General features: G+C 40.4%; 1 protein-coding gene across 1 annotated transcript in view; it reads right to left on the bottom strand.

Annotated features, from left to right (window-relative positions):
• Positions 1–10,387: 10,387 nt before the first annotated feature.
• LOC122796987 (histamine H3 receptor-like) overlaps positions 10,388–17,653 on the bottom strand; it is a 260,309-nt gene continuing 253,043 nt past the window's right edge. Inside the window, exon 4 of the mRNA XM_044065758.1 lies at positions 10,388–10,731. Within this exon, the coding sequence (XP_043921693.1) occupies positions 10,388–10,731 (344 nt within the window). The remainder of the gene's footprint in view (positions 10,732–17,653) is intronic.

Below are 17,653 nucleotides of genomic sequence, written 5' to 3' on the forward strand. Positions count from 1 at the left end.
TATTTATTTCCAGGGGTGATTTTATTTCCCTAATGGCCATATATGTCATGGGGTTTCACATGTGGTTCATATATAATCATATGTGGTCAGACTTTAAGATGTTTACTTGTAAATGGTTGTTAAGAAACAAAATTATTTTTTAACTCAGTCTGAAGAACATTTTGAATTTCAGGAGGCTTTACCCCCTTATAGCAAAAAGAAGTTGTCAACATAAGAAATTATTTTGAAATGCGGTTGATGTGAAGAAAGTCTGTGTGTAAAAGATGAATAAAAGGTAGGTTTGAGTACTGAAGCTTTTGATACTCCTAATGTAGGTAAGTCTGGCTTAGAAGTGGAACCTACTTACTAAATCTGGATGTGCCTGTTTCTCTGATAGTTACCGATCCATAGCAAATATTCATAAACAATGCATAAGTATGCCATCTGTCGAATGCATTGCTGGCTGAAACAGCACCCTATGCCAGTACCACAGACTAGCACTCTTCAACTGAAGAATGAAAAAAGAAATTCTGCAAACTCCAGGAAGGCATTTGGCTTTCTGTAGTGCCATACCCAATCCACAAATTCCCCACCCCAAGCTTTTCAAGTGAAGAGAGGAAAAAAGTCTTTGGACCTTCACATTACTGTAGGAAGCCAACTGGTAATTCAGCCAATCATACCCCACCAAATCGATGCCCCCAGCCCCAGCCTTCAACACAAAAGAAAAAATTCTTCAGATTACTGTAGTAATCAGTGGAGGAGTGGGGCTGAGTGGAAGAGGCTGCTATAGTGCTAAAGAGGAGATTACTGGCCTTCCCTCCCATGTGCAAGTGCACAACCCCCTGTCTTCTGTAGCATCTTCAGTTCAATTTTCCACCTTTTAATCTCTGCCTACCCTTCCTTCTCCTGGATTCTCCTACCCCCTGTTATGCTATCCCATTATGCTACTTTCGGACACTCCCACTTCACAGCTCACTGAGTTCCCTTATCTTCTGTTTGTCTACATTCACTTTCCTTGTCATGGTGAAGCACCAAACAATACCCCACTCTGCCCATTCCCAGGACCCCAGGTTTAAGTTCAATCTCTTTTCATCACATTCACCACATTAGATCCACCACTGTGTGGTCCATCAGACATCTTATTTTATTTATCTGCTCCAACTTTCCTCAGTGACTTAAAAACAATCTACTCTTGTGGTCTACTGTTGAGTGGATCTTAAAAAATGTAACACTCTCTGTTCTTCTAATAATCGCCTGAACACTAATCTTCTCCATCCATCTCCTTTTATCTCATTTTTATATTTCTCTATGATAGTCTGCTACTTAGAACTTCTTTCTCTTAATCATGTTCAGCATTAGACTAAAATCCCCTTGATAATTATCTTGTCACTCTCACTTTTTGTATATTTCATTTTCTTACAAATCTCCATATAAACCTCTCCCTTAGTTCTTGTTAGTGCTAACAATCAGCTTTCCAGCAATCTCATTTTCTAGCATAAATTTCATGAGTATCCACTTTGCAATTGGTCTCTGGGATACCTACTCCGAAATCAGTTTGGCATTCAAAAAGACCTATAACCTCATTTTCCTTCAGACATAATGTCCACTTCAACCACCCCATTCCCCATTCCCATGGTTTTTCTGACTCCTTTACTGGCCATTTGCCACCTAGAGACAGCTACCATCATGCCTATGCTGCTCAGTTTCCTCATCAGTTTGTCCTCTTTACCGGCTTATTCATTCTCAAAACATACCATGTCAAGAATATAAATCTGCCTCTTTCTTCTCCTATTACCCTCCTCTTGACATTTTCTCCCTGTTCTTCCACTTTACCTTGGCCATTCTGCCCCAAGATCATTGTGGAGTCAGACTTAATGACTGCTTGAGTAACTCTAGATAGAGTTTATCAACTACCTCTAAGTTACCCAGGGGCATTGTCACTGCTCTCTGCCACATGTCAGATGCACCTCTGGAATTTGTTCCACCCTTCTCATCATGTCAGTCCCCTAAAAACATTTCCTTCATACCCAGTCCTGTGCAGTAATCAGATTCCTTTAGTACTCCATCCCCTCTTCCTTGATCCTTCTTGTGGTTTCCCTTCATGACAGTCCAGTCAGTCTCCTGACTAAAACCCTCTCCAGCAATCTCACCACCCCATTCGGTCAGCCTCAACTATGTCACTCTAACACATCCCCCTCCTAACATTTGGCTGCAGTCCCCTTGACTGAGCAACACTCTAACACCTCCCCCTCCTAACATTTGGCTACAGTCCCATTTATTGGGTAGCTTTACTCCCCTGCAATCTTGCAGTTTATATCCTAAAAACAGACTATCTTCCACTCCTCCAGTTATATCTATCACGTCACTTACATCCTACCCACACATACACCACTCTTCCAAACACCCATATCCTCCAGTTTTCTTCTCTGTACCAGTCACCCTCCTTATCTGCAAACTGCCTTACTATCCCATATTGTTCCCACATTCTGCTTCTTACTGTTTACTGTCCTTGGTCTCCACCTTTTTCTTCCCAAATTAAATTGTGCCAGACCTACCATTTACCTTTGTTTGATCCACCTGAAAAATAAGACTCCCTAATAGCCTAATTTTCTCCTTTGCTCCTTCTCTTTAAATAGCTCATGACTACAATCTTTAGTTCACAACATTTATTTTATATAAAAAAATGAGCACTTCCATTAAACTACATCAAACACTCTATCTTCATAGTGAAAGCTCTTATCAGATGCAAGTGTTTCTCACAAATATTTTGTAGCATATTTTCTAGCAGAGCACCTTAAATAGAAAGTACCTGTAGTGAAGGTGCTCCTCACCATAGAATTACTAAATCCTTTCTCTTAGTTTTCATATGAGTTTTAGCTTCACAGGCCCCAACACAAAAGCTCATTATTTATAATAATCATAATAACAGACTATGTTGTCTGTGTTAACTTTTATGGAAGCATACAGGTGACATCCATTTGTTTAAACTAGGTATATTATACAGTTACTCTTTGACATCGCATGCAATAATCTAAGCAGTAATACAGTAGAAAAATAAAACCCAATAATTTCCACCGAAAACCTGCAGAGTTAATTCAAGGCACTACACCAGAGAAAGGAAAGACTGCAGCGGAACACAGAGCTGCACCCCTGCAACTGTAGTCCCAGACCAACATCAAACCTGCCTCAACATCTCAAATTCTCTAGCAAAAGTTTCTGTTTCACACTTCTAGTAGGAAGCCTGAAAAGTTGCTTATTGACTCTGTAACCATGGTTTTATACTGTACCAGGATAAGTGATTGCCAACAGCTTGGGAATGCCTGTATAAAACACCCTGCCAGGGTAGGAGAACTTCATGTATCAGAGTTAACTCATTTGAGCCCTACCATACCTGTGCACATGCCTCTCAACTTCTCTACACAAGAGTTCTGGACTAAACCAAAAATAATGGCTCAACACATTTTTTAAATATATCTTTAATTCACTTAAAAGTTAATAGCGCAATATGTTTTGCATCAATATGCATTTTTTGAACAATAAGAAGTATGAAAGTCTAATGTCTGGCTCTTTTGTCTGGCTGAATTCCTCAGTGATTTGCCAAAAAATCAAAAATGTTATGAGTGATAGGGCTAGGTTGAGAACTGCTGATTGAGGGCTCAGTGTTTGTTATTCTAAAAGTGTATTAATTCTGGTTTAAGCACTTGGGCTTTCAAGCCAGTTATTTTACATTAAGAGGGTTCGTGGTCTGCACTCTTGTGGGAGGAGAGGCTGGACTCTGCCCTTCTGAGCTGGGAATTTCTGGTTAAAGGCTTATAGTGCATGCATATCTGAACTGTTTCTTACTGAAGTTGGTGCGCCTTGTTTGCTGTGGCATAGACTGGATTCGGGCCTGCTGGATCTAGCTTTGTTTGTGTAACTTGAGCACTAATCCAGACATTCTCTAAAGTATTCAATGGTATTTATTACTGCTTGGTTGTAACTTGATTAAAGTGTAGCTATCATTCAAGTCTTTTGGATTAAGCACTTGGGCTTCAGACCAGTTGTTTTACATTAGGAAGGTTTGTGGCAAGCACTGTGGTGGCAGGACAGGTAGCTTTCATCCTTCTAAGTTGGGAACTGCTGATTGAGAGCCCAGTGTCCAAGTGTATTAGTTCTGGTTTAGGCACTTGGGCTTCAGGCCAGTTATTTTACATTAAGAAGGTTTGTGGTCTACACTCTTGTGGGAGAAGAGGCTGGACTCTGCCTTTCTGAGCTGGGAATTTCTGGTTAAAGGTTTATAGTGCCTGAATATTTGAACTGTATCTTACTGAAATTGGTTCACCTTGTTTGCTCTAGCATAGACTAGATCCAGGCCTGCTGAATCTAGCTTTGTTTATATGCGTGTTGTTTGTTTGCTTGTTATTTCCCTGGAAGCTAATTCCACCTAATACGCAACTTCTCAGCGCTTCTGTGGATCACTAGTGATATCTGCATTGCTTACTGTACTTATTTCCTTGTTTCACTTGAAAGAAAGTTACTGTTTGTCGTTTTTGCATTTAGTTACTTGTAACACATTGCACTCAAGTTACCTGGCACTTGCTCACTAAAGCAATTATATAAGCCAGCACTAAAAATTAAAAGCACTACACCCTCACTCCCCACTGGCCCTTGTTTTCAATTAAGGAATTCCCAATATTATTCTAGCATGTCCAAAGGTCAGTTGTCAATCTTCTCTCCGGTCCAGCTGGTGAATCTGGGAATCTTGAGGCAATGTTATAACAGCCTCATGTACACAGACAACCCTCTCCTCCTCCCACATAACACAAATACTTGCGAGAGATGCAGCTATTTAGCCAAACTGGAGGCTAAGCTCTCTCAACTCAGGACTGGCAAGACCAGACAGGAGGAGAAGGCAACTACACACACCACAAAACCAGCCTCACATAATGCTACCACTCCACTGAATCAAACACATAAACACACAAAGACATACTCGGAGGCTCTGAGTAAAAATTTACCTAAACAGCAGAGGCCTCCAAAGCAGACACCCAAACAGCTGCTACCTCAAGACACCCCACAAGCAACACATAAACCACAAAAGCAGTGTGCAAAGCAGTCACAGCCCTTAAGGCCAAATACAACACCAAACATACTTGTCATAGGTGACTCCATAGTCAGACACACTGACGTCCCACTCACCAGGCTGAACAAGGAGAGGGTCACAGTAAGCTGCCTATCGGGCGCTAGAATCCGCCACATAACACAAGCACTCGGGTCACTCCACGGCAAGTACAAATATGACACAGTCATTGTCCATGCTGGTGTGAACGACCTGAGATGTACCTCCCTGGACTACATGAAAAGAGACATAGAGGAGCTCTCTGATTATGTAGCCCAGGCAGGTATGACCCTAACCCTGAGCAGTATCCTTCCTTCACCAAGAATGATGCCACAATATAGAGACAAGATGATCAGCTTTAACAATTGGCTTAATGTCTGGTGTCATTCAAAGGGGATCCAGTGTCTGTCTGCCTGGGATGACATGCTTGACAAGCCACGCTGCTTCGCAAGGGACGGCTTGCACCTGTCACCCTGGGATTCCGGATATTGGCTAAGGCTCTTGCCACCCCATAGTGCCTTTTTAGGCAAGGCTCAAATTCTAAACCTACCACCCTAGAAAACAAAAATGGGAAGAAACTGAGGGTAATGCTGCTCAATGCCAGAAGTCTAAATCTCAAAATGCACACACTCGAGGCCCTTCTCAGTATGGAGAACATCGATGTCTGTGCTGTAACTGAAACCTGGTTCAAGGCTCCTGAGAGCACCCCGGCACTATTAGGTTTTACCTCATATCATGCGTTCCGGCCCCAAAACCCGGACCACACCACAAAAGGAGGGTGTATCCATATTCATAAAGGATACCCACACCTCCAGGTTGGTGGCAACGCACAAGCTCGGAAACCATCCAGGTGCAACTAACCATAGGCAAAACTGCTCTACAAATTGTAGCATGCTACAGGCCACCCTCTCAAACTCAGGAACCCCACACAGCCTTCCTGAAGACACTGGAGGGTATAAATGTATCTCCAAACACCATCATATTGGGTGACTTCAACTACCCGAATATAGACTGGGAACATTACTCAAGCCCTAACTTTCTAGCCCAACGGTTCCTGGAGTTCATAAATTCAAATGCCATGGAACAGCTAGTCACTGTTCCCACGAGAGGAGAAAATATACTAGATCTCATTGTCACAAACATGGGGACAAAATGCTCCACACCGAAGTATATCCCTCATTGGTGAGATCTGATCATAAACTAATCTCACTGGAAATCCACATCCGCCCCCACCCCAAACAAAAAGACCATAGTGAAGAACTTCTCTAAAGCAAACTTCACACTACTCAAGACTGGTGTGGTATCCTTCAAGGCCCCTGAGCCAGTGGAAACCACAACCCAAGCTGTGGAAGCCCTTACAAATGCCTTCTATGAACACCTCCAGGACTGCATGGATCAGGCAATCCCAAATAAAACCAAGACTCTTTCCACAAAGGGCAAACGTCCAGTCTGGTGGACCCCAGCCATTAACAAACTTTACAATAAGAGGAGAAAGCTATTACATGATAGAACAAAATCCATAAAGGGAAGTCACCCCTGATCATTATTAGTAAAAAAATACGAGAACTCATAAAATCAACTAAGGCCAATTTTGAGAGAAAAATTGCCATGGATTCAAAGGACAATCATAAGGCCTTTTTCAGCTATGTTAGGAACCTGGGTGGAAACTCCCAGATATGCTCAGAATTAGTCCAAAATTATACAAAAATCACTGAACCCACAGACATTGCCAACATACTGGCAGACAGGTTCAGTGCAAACTTCACCCCCCTCCCCCCTAAAGGAGAGATAACTATCCCAGCCGAGTGTAGCCTCCTGGACATCTCAAATGCGCAGGTGAAAGCTGCTCTCTCTAAAGCTAAAAACACAGCATCAATGGGACCGGATGGTGTCCCCAGCTGTGTGCTACACGAGCTAAATGAGGAATTAAACCCGCACATAAGGCAGCTGTTTAATCTCAGCCTTACCACAGGATACGTGCCCAAGGAGTGGCATACGGCATCTGTTGTCCCACTCCACAAAGGCGGCGCCTCTACGGACCCTGGTAATTACCGCCCCATAAGCTTAACAAGTCTAGTCTGCAAAGCTATGGAGAGGATCATAATGGAGCTCATAAACAAAGATATAGGGGACTTGCAGACATTGGACCCGACCCAGTTTGGCTTTCTCAAGGGAAGATCATGCCTTTTGAACTTGGTCGACTTCTTCGAAACAGTCACCAAGGCCATTGATGAGGGAAAGGCAGTCCATACAGCCTACCTTGACCTTGCAAAGGCTTTCGACACAATACCCCACTCGGGTATTGTAGAAAAACTTACCAGCTTAAATGTAAACCCATATGTCACAAGATGGGTTGCAAACTGGCTTAAGGACAGAACCCACAGGGTTAGAGTTGCTGGCGCTGTGTCAGACTCCAAGCTGGTCACAAGTGGTGTCCCACAGGGCTCGGTCCTTGGCCCCTATTGTTTGGCATCTACTTCTCAGAAGTACAGGCCAACATAGGAGGACTTTGGCTGACAAAGTTTGCAGTCGACTGCAAACTGGGCGCCATAGTGGAAAGTGCATCGAACACGGATATCCTTCAGAAGGGACTCACGGAAACAGATAGCTGGTGCCAGAGCCATGGCCTGAAGTTAAACGCCAAAAAATATATAGTCATACCCTTCGGGAAAAACAAGGTAACCCCAAGCTACCATATAGGTGGAAATCCACTAAGCACAGAAGAGGTTATCAGGGACCTGGGGACCCAGGTTGACAGTGGCCTTTCTTTTGACACTCACATTGTTAAAGTGGTTAGAAAGACCTTCTACATTGCCCACCTGATCATGAAGGGATTCACATCCAGATCTAGTGAGGTTATTGTTCCCCTGTACTCTTCACTTATCAGACCAATGATCGAGTACAATGCCCCATTCGGGATGTATCTCACCCGACATCTGCAACAATTGGAGAGACCCCAAAAGTTCCTCACCAAAAGGATAAAGGGACTCCAAAATCTGTCATATGCTGCCAGATTGTCTATTCAGTCGCATACCGTCTGCTCAGAGGTGACATGTGCCTGACATACAAGGCCATGTCCAACCCGGAATTAATGGACATGCTCCACCTCAAAAAATCCAAATCCACCAAAACCACTAGAGCAAGCGACTTAAACCTTAGCACGGATATAAATAGGACGTGCTGGAGGGATAGATTTATCACTCAGAGACTCCCTATGCTGTGGAATAAAATCCCGGTCCATGTGAGGCAGAGCACCTCGCTGACTCTGTTCAAGAGAAATCTAGACCTGTGGATGGGAGATCATAGGTTTACCCCGGGAATCATCTCTGTGTCACTGCTGGACAGAGGCACAACAAACTAATGGGCACAGTATTTTTTCATATAAGGGGTGGCGTAAGCCACAAAAATTTGGGCTAGGCTTATAAATGCCTTAGGGCAGATAGCCTAGTATAAACCTATGAACCTATGAACCTAAAATATGAGGCATAATCAGAGACATTTAAAAAGCATACACATTTGTGCATTATTGTAAACTTTTTTATCTAGCATTGCTAATATCTCCCAGCTATCAAGTAGCAAGATAGCACCATATTGTATGATGGAAAGCTATAGGTCAGAAAACTGACATAAACCCCAGCAAGATTATCCCTTGGTGTCTGCCAGTCTTTCAGTACAGAGACAGAGACAAAGAAATAAGCTAAAAGCATAAGAATATCACAATTGGATGAAACGTTTGAACTCATATCTCTTCTCCTGCCCTTCACCCAACCCAACAAGAGTCAACCAAAAACAGATGCTCTTCACAAATATGTCCTTTTCTAGCCTTTGGCTGCTATGACAGGCAGGATGGCTACAAAGTATGGACTGTCTTGTGTTAGTGTCAAATTATGCCATACTCCCCTAACCTGCTACCCTATAAAGGATCTGCACATGAGATACTGCATGTGGAAGGGCTGATGGAGCAAAACATTCCAGGGGAAGTTAATTTTGCTCATATCTCTTTTGGTGCTTCTTCATATATCTATCCTGCTGAATTAACCTATATTCACCCCAGGGATCACTTCTGTGGCACTGCTTAACAGGGGTACAGGAAAATAATTTTCTTGGGTGGCGAAAGCCAGGGAACCTTTTTGGCTAGGCTTATATAAGCCCCAGGGCCGATAGCCTAGTACCTACTTATGAACCTATGAATCCAGCATTGCACATTTTCTTTTCAGCTGAATCAAGGTTTCTCATATAAAATAGGCATAACACAAGACAGGATCATGTGCATCACCACTCTTGGAGTACATTTATAGCCCATTGGAATAAAGATAGAGAAATGAAGGAAAAAGAATCAACACAAAGGGTACACTTAAGGTAAATATTGCATTACAAGCTATGCATCATTCTATGTTATCTTTTCTTCCTTGCCTTGAATTTGGCCCCCATATGACCCACAGAAGCTTGTGTCTCATTTCTGACATCATTAATAATTTTTGACATCATGAACAGTGTCATTGCTGCTGCTTCACCAAAGCATCCCATGTCTCCCTGCACACAGCACATTCCTTTCTCTATTTTATGTGTAATCAGTATATAAACAAACCACCATTTTGTTTGGTAATGCTCTGAGCCATGATGTAAAATAACATGGGGGTTGTCTAGTGGTTTTAGTAATAAGTATAGGAAGGGCCATCTTCATACAATGTCTTTAGTTGTCAAGCTTACAATCAACTAGCCTTAAAAAAGTAAATCTCATATGAATAGTTTATATATATATATATATCTATATATATATATATATATATATATATATATATATATATATATATATATATATATATATTTGTGTGTGTGTGTTTATATGTGTGGGACCTCATGATAATAGTGAACGGAAATAAAGCGTGCTTATGTCTTAAGTGATAATTTAATAACAGTATTTAAAAATACACAGAGTATCATATCCCAATAGTACCAGTTCAATTCCTTGGCATGGGGAATAGGTAATATAGCCTAGACAAACCACAATCTTTGCATATATAGCCTGTACATTCAGGGCTATGGCTGGGGTGAGTGAAATTTCAGTTTACCTTTATAACCATGAAATGGACTTGTGTGAATATTCACTTCTGCGACTCTGATAAGCGAAAATATAAACGCAAATTTCAAATACTGTTGAAAATCAGATAGTGGAAGTATTTTTTCGATTTTTTCGAACTGCATTAATGTGCCAGAGTTCCCGTGCTTTTGCGCTGTGTCAAACTCTCAATCTACAATAAACAACTGCAACCAGAAAGCAGTAGTGCTTTAGTAGTACTACCTCTTTGCTCACTCCGCCATTAAGTGCACAATGTAAAGTGCAAACCTGTCTGCATTCAGTAGTTCTGACTCGCACATCATTCTAAGATTATCCATAGTGGTAATAACAACATTTGTGTCACTAGGCATATCTGCGCTGTGCCATATTACAAATGTACCTATCTTCAAGGGTAGCATATCGGCTGTCACTTCCCTCAAGGAGTGGAAGTCTTTAAACATGGCCAACTTCTGCTTATACCTCTGCCTCCCAATACTTTGCTTCAGTGTGGTATTAGGTAACTCATTCACCATGTCCACTGATGAACCTGCTAGCACCTCAGCAACAATTTTACAGGGGTCTTCTACAGACTGCTCTGCTCAACATTTGAGTTGATGTTTAACTCGCATTACCTCCCTTGCAGCACATCAGGTGTATGATAATGGGGGTTGCTCTTAACCAGTTTATAACCATCCTTGTCTGAGTCTGTAACACATCTACCCTTACATATTTTCTTATTTTTATGTGTACAACACCAATACTGCCTAGCTTGTACACACTTCTCTTGGTAGTACTGAAACCCATCTATGATTATCAGTTCACTTCCTTTCTGGGTCCTGCTTGTAGTGTACACTGTATTCACCGTACCTGGCGCATACTCCTCTGAACTACCTTCCCCAGGCTGAAAGACAGGTGACAGCACACTCTTTACCCAGCGAACAACAACAGATAAGACATATTAGGACAGACATGCCAGCTATGATGACATTAGGGAATACAGATGTTAACTTTGCTTCTGGTGTTTACTATTCCACATTATGCACTTACAACTTACAATCACCCTTGCCACTTACTGCACCTGCACCATTTTACATAGCATCACAAACATGAGCCAAGCTTTACAGGATTACATGACACACTATATAGAATACACAGACATCATGCTTTCTATCAAATACAGTGTAGTCATTCCTACATGCTCTACAACAGCATTTGCGACTGTGAGATGAACATATGGCTGCCATACTTTCCGTATTATGTTTATACTGTACATTAAACATTATACATTATATGACACTCGGGTCACATCATTATGTACGGATTTCACATACTTGCACTTGCGGTTACTATCAGGTATGCCATAGAGACACATTACATGGATATTTTCTACAGATAACATAATCTTTCAATATGAAAACACATTGGAAAGTGTCCGAAACTAGCAGCGGTAGCTGCATTGCAGTCTTTGTTTATAATTTCCCTTACAACAGTCATTAACAAGACTTCATACCTCCATCCTGTGTCGATATCTGCTGTGCACAATAATCCACAAGAATGAATAGAAGGATTTCAGCTTGCTACCACTGAATTTTGAATAGTACTTGCTCAAACACAATATGGAAACGATGTACACATGTATGCGACGTCTTTTAAGGTCGTACTCATATTGTGCGAATGTTTAATGGCCAAATGCAATACAGCATTCGACCTTTAGTCTTTCGAACATTGTCAGATCGATATTCTGTGATTTTGAAATTGTACTTTCGAACATTTGCTGTTCGCATGAGTGAAATTTGTCTTTGTAAAGGTAAAGCGAAATTTCTCATCCATTACAGGAATATTGATTATGGCCTGTTGCACAGTATGTTGCTCAGCAGTCAATGCTAGATTTTGCCTACTCTTATCATAGCTTCAGACACCCAGGTCTTGTATGCAAACATCATGGTTTCACAGGCCATACCACGTACAGCCAATTCCATGGATATGAACTGGCACTATTGCAATATGAAGCTCTGTGTGTGTTGGTGCACCACTCTTATAAAGTTCCTCCATCGCACTTTAAAAAAAGCCCCAGTACTGACTCATTTGGAAAGTGCCAAAGATGTATGACTTACCATGGAGAGTTCTAGCAATTGTAGCATAGGAAGAAATGATCTTCCACAATGGGCACACACTGAGTAGCAAGAATCATATGGACCTACAATGGGACATCCCACATGTCATGTCTATAGGCATTGTGATCCCATTGGTCATATCAGTGATACCCTTGTCTGTTTCCTTTGGGTCTGCAGCCTGCTATGATCTAGGCTGAAAGCAGCCTTACTCATGGATAAACAAGCATCCTCTATAGAGTCATACTTATCAGAGAAACAGGAACTGGTGTTCTGCTGAATACCTTTTGCTAGTTCACTGGTGGAGGGGACAGGTGTGTCTGCACTTACCATGTCTTGTGTGACTGTTGTCATATAGTGTTTGGACATATGCCATTATGAGCTGTAGTTTTGCTGATAAGACCATCACCACTCCTCCCTTAGCTGACTGTCAGATTTTTTGTGACTGGTGTGTGGATAACCAAAAAATAAATCCAAGACTAAGGAGATGTGATGCAGCATTAATGTTTGTTGTTCTTCTTTCGGCTTTTCCTGCTTAGGGGTCGCCACAGTGGAACTCCGGTCAGCTAATGATTGGCAGTAGATTTTTATGGTGCCGAGGTGCCAGCCCGGTGCCCAACCTTCAACGAAGGCAGGCCCATTCACGCATGTCTTCTGGATGCCACTCGACTGCAGGGAGGACATGCAAACTCCACACAGAAGGTGCTCCAGCCGAGAATTGAACGGGAGAACCTCTTGCTGTGAGGCGACAACGCTACCACTGTATTAATAAAGTATATATTCAAACTGAAAAATGTAGAAACAAAAGTTCACTATGATGTGCAAGTCATTGTATCTGCCTCAATACCATATCCAATATCTACTTTTAAACCTATGACATTTGTATCTATGAGGTGACATGCAGCATGTCACACTGATAACTTTAAAGCTAATATTAACATTGTATTAAGCATGTTATGCATTATTAACATCAAAATCAAATGTCTTAGTATACTGAGGAGACATTTTAATAACATGTATCTTCCTTAGAATCATTTTCCACTCTAAATGGTCCTTTGACCAGCTACTAGTTAGGTTGTTGTGTCTTTTGGCTTTTCCCGGTTAGGGGTCGCCACAGCGGAACTCCGGTCCGCTAATGATTGGCAGTAGATTTTTACGTGCTTAGTTGCCAGTCCTGATGCACAACCTTCAACAAAGGTACACCCATTCACGCATGTCTCCACACAGAAGATGCTCTAGCTGAGAATCGAACAGGACAACGTCTTACTGTGAGGCGACAACGCTACCGCAGCACCACCACCGCAGTTACCAGCTACTAGTTAAATAAGTCAATGAAATACTGGAACTGCTCATTTGCCTTTATGGAGAATTTAACAATACTATTTACATTTCACATCAGTCTTCATTCTGGGAAAATTCTTGCTATACAGCAGCTTTATTTGTAGATGTAAGTCTATTTGAAATTAACTATAACAGTTCTCAGTGATGGTTCTCTTGGAAAAGGACTAGTTATGACACTTCTGGTCACTCATCTTCCTGGAAATTTAACTTTGAATGCAAATGCAAATATATCTGATTCCTTCTGTACAGGTTCCCATCTTCCATACATGCAACATATGATGTTGACTATGTTGCCACACACATATACATATATATATATATATATATATATATATATATATATATATATATATATATATATATATGCTTCATGATGCCAAATCTGCCATGGATTTGGGGGACTTTGTTTGCCTCCTACCTATAAATCTAGTATTCTTCTGCAGTTTCTATCACAGTATTTCCATATATTTTGACTTCTTTCCAGTACATCCTTCATTTTATGTTGATTTTCAGGCATCAATGACAGAGCTGAAGTAGGTAATCTGCTTTTAAACCTTCCGACTATCAACAATTGGGCTGGTCAGAGTCTGAGCCACTGCAATGGAGTATTCTCATATTACAAGACTCTTAATGTAGTAATCTCATTTATATTGTATTTGCCAGCATGATATGTTTTAAACTTGAAATAATAGTCCACAAATATAGGATACATATCACCTTTGTGTTGTACTTAATGATTCAAAGTAATTGGTTTGCAACACCTACCAAACAACTAGTTACATGTACAATAGCTCTGAACTATGCTTAGTACAATGTTTATATGATCATGGCTTCAGACACCCAGGTCTTGTATGCAAAGGTCATGGCCCCAACACACACTATGTTAGCACATAGCACTGATAAAATACCAAGATGAAACCTAAGGAATGTTTACAGCCCAAATAGCCCCCAAATCCTTTAAATATACACTATTTGGAACTTTATTCATTTAGATTTATCTGCCAAAAATGGCTTGCATTTAGCACTGAAAAAGTTGTCATGTGTATTTTTGCAACTACATTTTCAGCAGTAAGCAAAGGATAATGCCCTTTTTAAATAATTTTACTCTGATAATGCAGATCTTCACTAGAATAACCATACCATTCACTCATTTTATTTTGTGGAATTATTCCTTAATGATAATGCAGCCATATAATTTGGGTATTTTGTGTGTTCTGTTTGTTTTAACTCATTCACTCCAACGGAGCTCAGAAAGTTTGCACTGTAGCTTCAAATGGGCAGCTCCTAAGCCTTTTTGACAGAATCAAAGTATGCCCTCACATTTCAAACAAATGTTAATATTTCTGTGACCACAGGAGTTATAAAAGAAATACAAATGGAAAACTCTTCAGCACAAACTATTTTTATAGTGATGGTATTCTTTAAGTTCTAGGCCTTAAACTGAATTTTATAAGTCAAAATGAACACAGTAACTATTACATTGTAATATTTTGCAAGCAACTTACAATATCTCAGCAACCACTCAGGTTACATACATACAGTCAGCAGCATTTTATTAATCTAGCTTTTAAACGAGGTTAAGGAGTTTTGTCTGTGTTACCTGGTTGTTGAGATATTTAGAAAAATGTGAAAATTATATCTATATAAATTAATATCCTAAAAGCAATAGTTAATATCTATTTACCTACACTAGACAGAATATGAATGCAGTTGAGTTTATCATTTTATAAGCATTAATATGAAATATTTTATAACCTGGTACATAGCATGGTTTTGAAATTATTGATGCAAATGTAAACAATCAATGTTTGACACCTAGAGGTGTCAGTAGGAATTAACTGCAGATGCACCTGGAGGTGTCACTTGGATGTAATGAATTAATGACACTAACGTTTCCCATTTGCCTTGATTCCTTTTTTTACTTCTATGTCTGAGGATAATGGTCAAATGGAGCCATAGGCAGGTTAATGGACCCCTCCACACATGTGTATCCATTCCAATGTCCCACTTCTTGGCTGTTTCTCCCCAATTACCATAAACACTGTTGAAACCTGAAAGTATGCATACTATTTCTTCTTTACATTTACAATGATTACAGACGTTTGGAATTAATTTAAAATGTTTATTTCAAATTTTAGAGCACAAACACTGATAGCTATTTACTAAAAAAAAGTCTCACATTAAAAACAGACTCAGCCTGAGCAGCAGTGAACTTCTCCTTGTTTGCAGGTCACATTCATTCAAAATACACTGAAACTCACATTCATTGAAAATGCATCTGGCCAGTGGCAGATTAAATGTAACTTGGGCCCCGGGCTGTTTTCAAGCCGTGGTCCCCCTTATGCATTTTTAAGACTATACATAAATGCATGCATTCATTGATTCACCTTCCTGGTTCTTTTAAATTATAGCTCTTGTTTAATGCAGCAACACATTTGTTAGAGTCTGTTTTAAATTTGTAGTTTTGGACATTTTTTTCATTAACTGGTGAAATAAAATTTATGACCAAAGTACCCATTCAGAACATCTGTTTGACTGTATTTTAAATCTGTAGCTTTGAACATTTTTTTCCAGAAAGCTGTGAAAAAAATGTATAAACCAATGACAAAAATACACATTTCAGAAAACTTGAACCATAAAAAGCCATTCAAACTGTATCACTATAATCTAACAATACACATACTCAACAATTACAGCCACTTGATTGACAGTGTGCAGATCACATGTCTGATTATGATAAAAATGGTCACAGTAAGTTATTCCATTTGCTTTATATAAACACACACTAATCTTGCAAAGACAGACTAATGACCTTTTTTAATTTTATTAGAATGGTGGAGTCAATCATTTTTATACACAGATATTCCCCTCACCCAGCAATTATAGCTACATTGTTGACTGCATCCTTTTCAGATGTCTGTGTAAAAAAGTCACTTATTTCAAGTTTGTTTCACACAAACACACAGTAGTCAAATTATCAAATTATTCCAATTTAATTCATACACACACACACACACACACACACACACACACACACACACACACACACACACACACACACAAACACACACACACACACACACACACACACACACACACACACACACACACACACACACACACACTAGTCTTGCAAAGCAAAGCCAGATCAAATCACCTAACAATGACTAAACAATAAGAATATAAAGTACTTTCATCAACAGAGTGCCCCCCACTAGTAGTTATAGCCACTTTGTTGACTATGTACAAACCTTATTATTATGAAGAATAATTACATTTACATTGTTAGTAGCTTTGGGGGAACTACATGATCACTAGCATCATACCATAATACCAAGATCCAGCTATATGTGCACTACAATTTAAATAGAAGACTATTTATAAAAGCATAAGAAACAATAACCACTTGTTAACTTAATACTCACAATTTCTGCAGAAATGAAAGTAATCTGAATCATTCTACATTAAAGAGAATTAGAGACCCGTTGGCATAATAGTTAAGGTCTGCGCCTCCCATGCATAAGGTACAAAGTTCAATCCTGACCTCTGTGCAATGCCTGTTTGGAGTTTGCATATTCTCCCTGTGTATCTCTGGGGTTCCTCCCACCTTGGCAAAACATCTCAAACTCACCAATGAATGGAGCTGTGGGTACAGCACAGACTCTACATAGTGCTCTATAGGGAAGATTTGTATAGACAAGCTGCTTTGGTTATAGGAGAACATGGATCACAGACTGCATGCAATGGTAGAGATATGGTTGCAGGTGATAAGTGGGTTGAAGACCTGGCCTACTCTGAACTACACCAGGGACCTGGTATTCTGAACTATGCCAGAGGCTTATGCTAACAGTGGGAAGGGTGTATGTGCCTCTATTGGCCAGTGTGTGCCAGCCATAAAGGCCAGCAACCCTACTAGCTGGCAATGCCCAGTTATCCAGCCCTTGCCTGGGTTGCCTGAGATAGCACTGTTAAGTGAAAGCTGGAAGTAAACCAATCAACCTGCCAAACATAAACTGAGAATTAATATACTCAATGTAGGTTTACTGACAGGACAGAACTTGGAAG

The sequence above is a fragment of the Protopterus annectens genome, chromosome 3.part0, assembly GCF_019279795.1.
Source record: "Protopterus annectens isolate FY-2018-M chromosome 3.part0, PAN1.0, whole genome shotgun sequence".
Classification (NCBI taxonomy): domain Eukaryota; kingdom Metazoa; phylum Chordata; order Ceratodontiformes; family Protopteridae; genus Protopterus; species Protopterus annectens.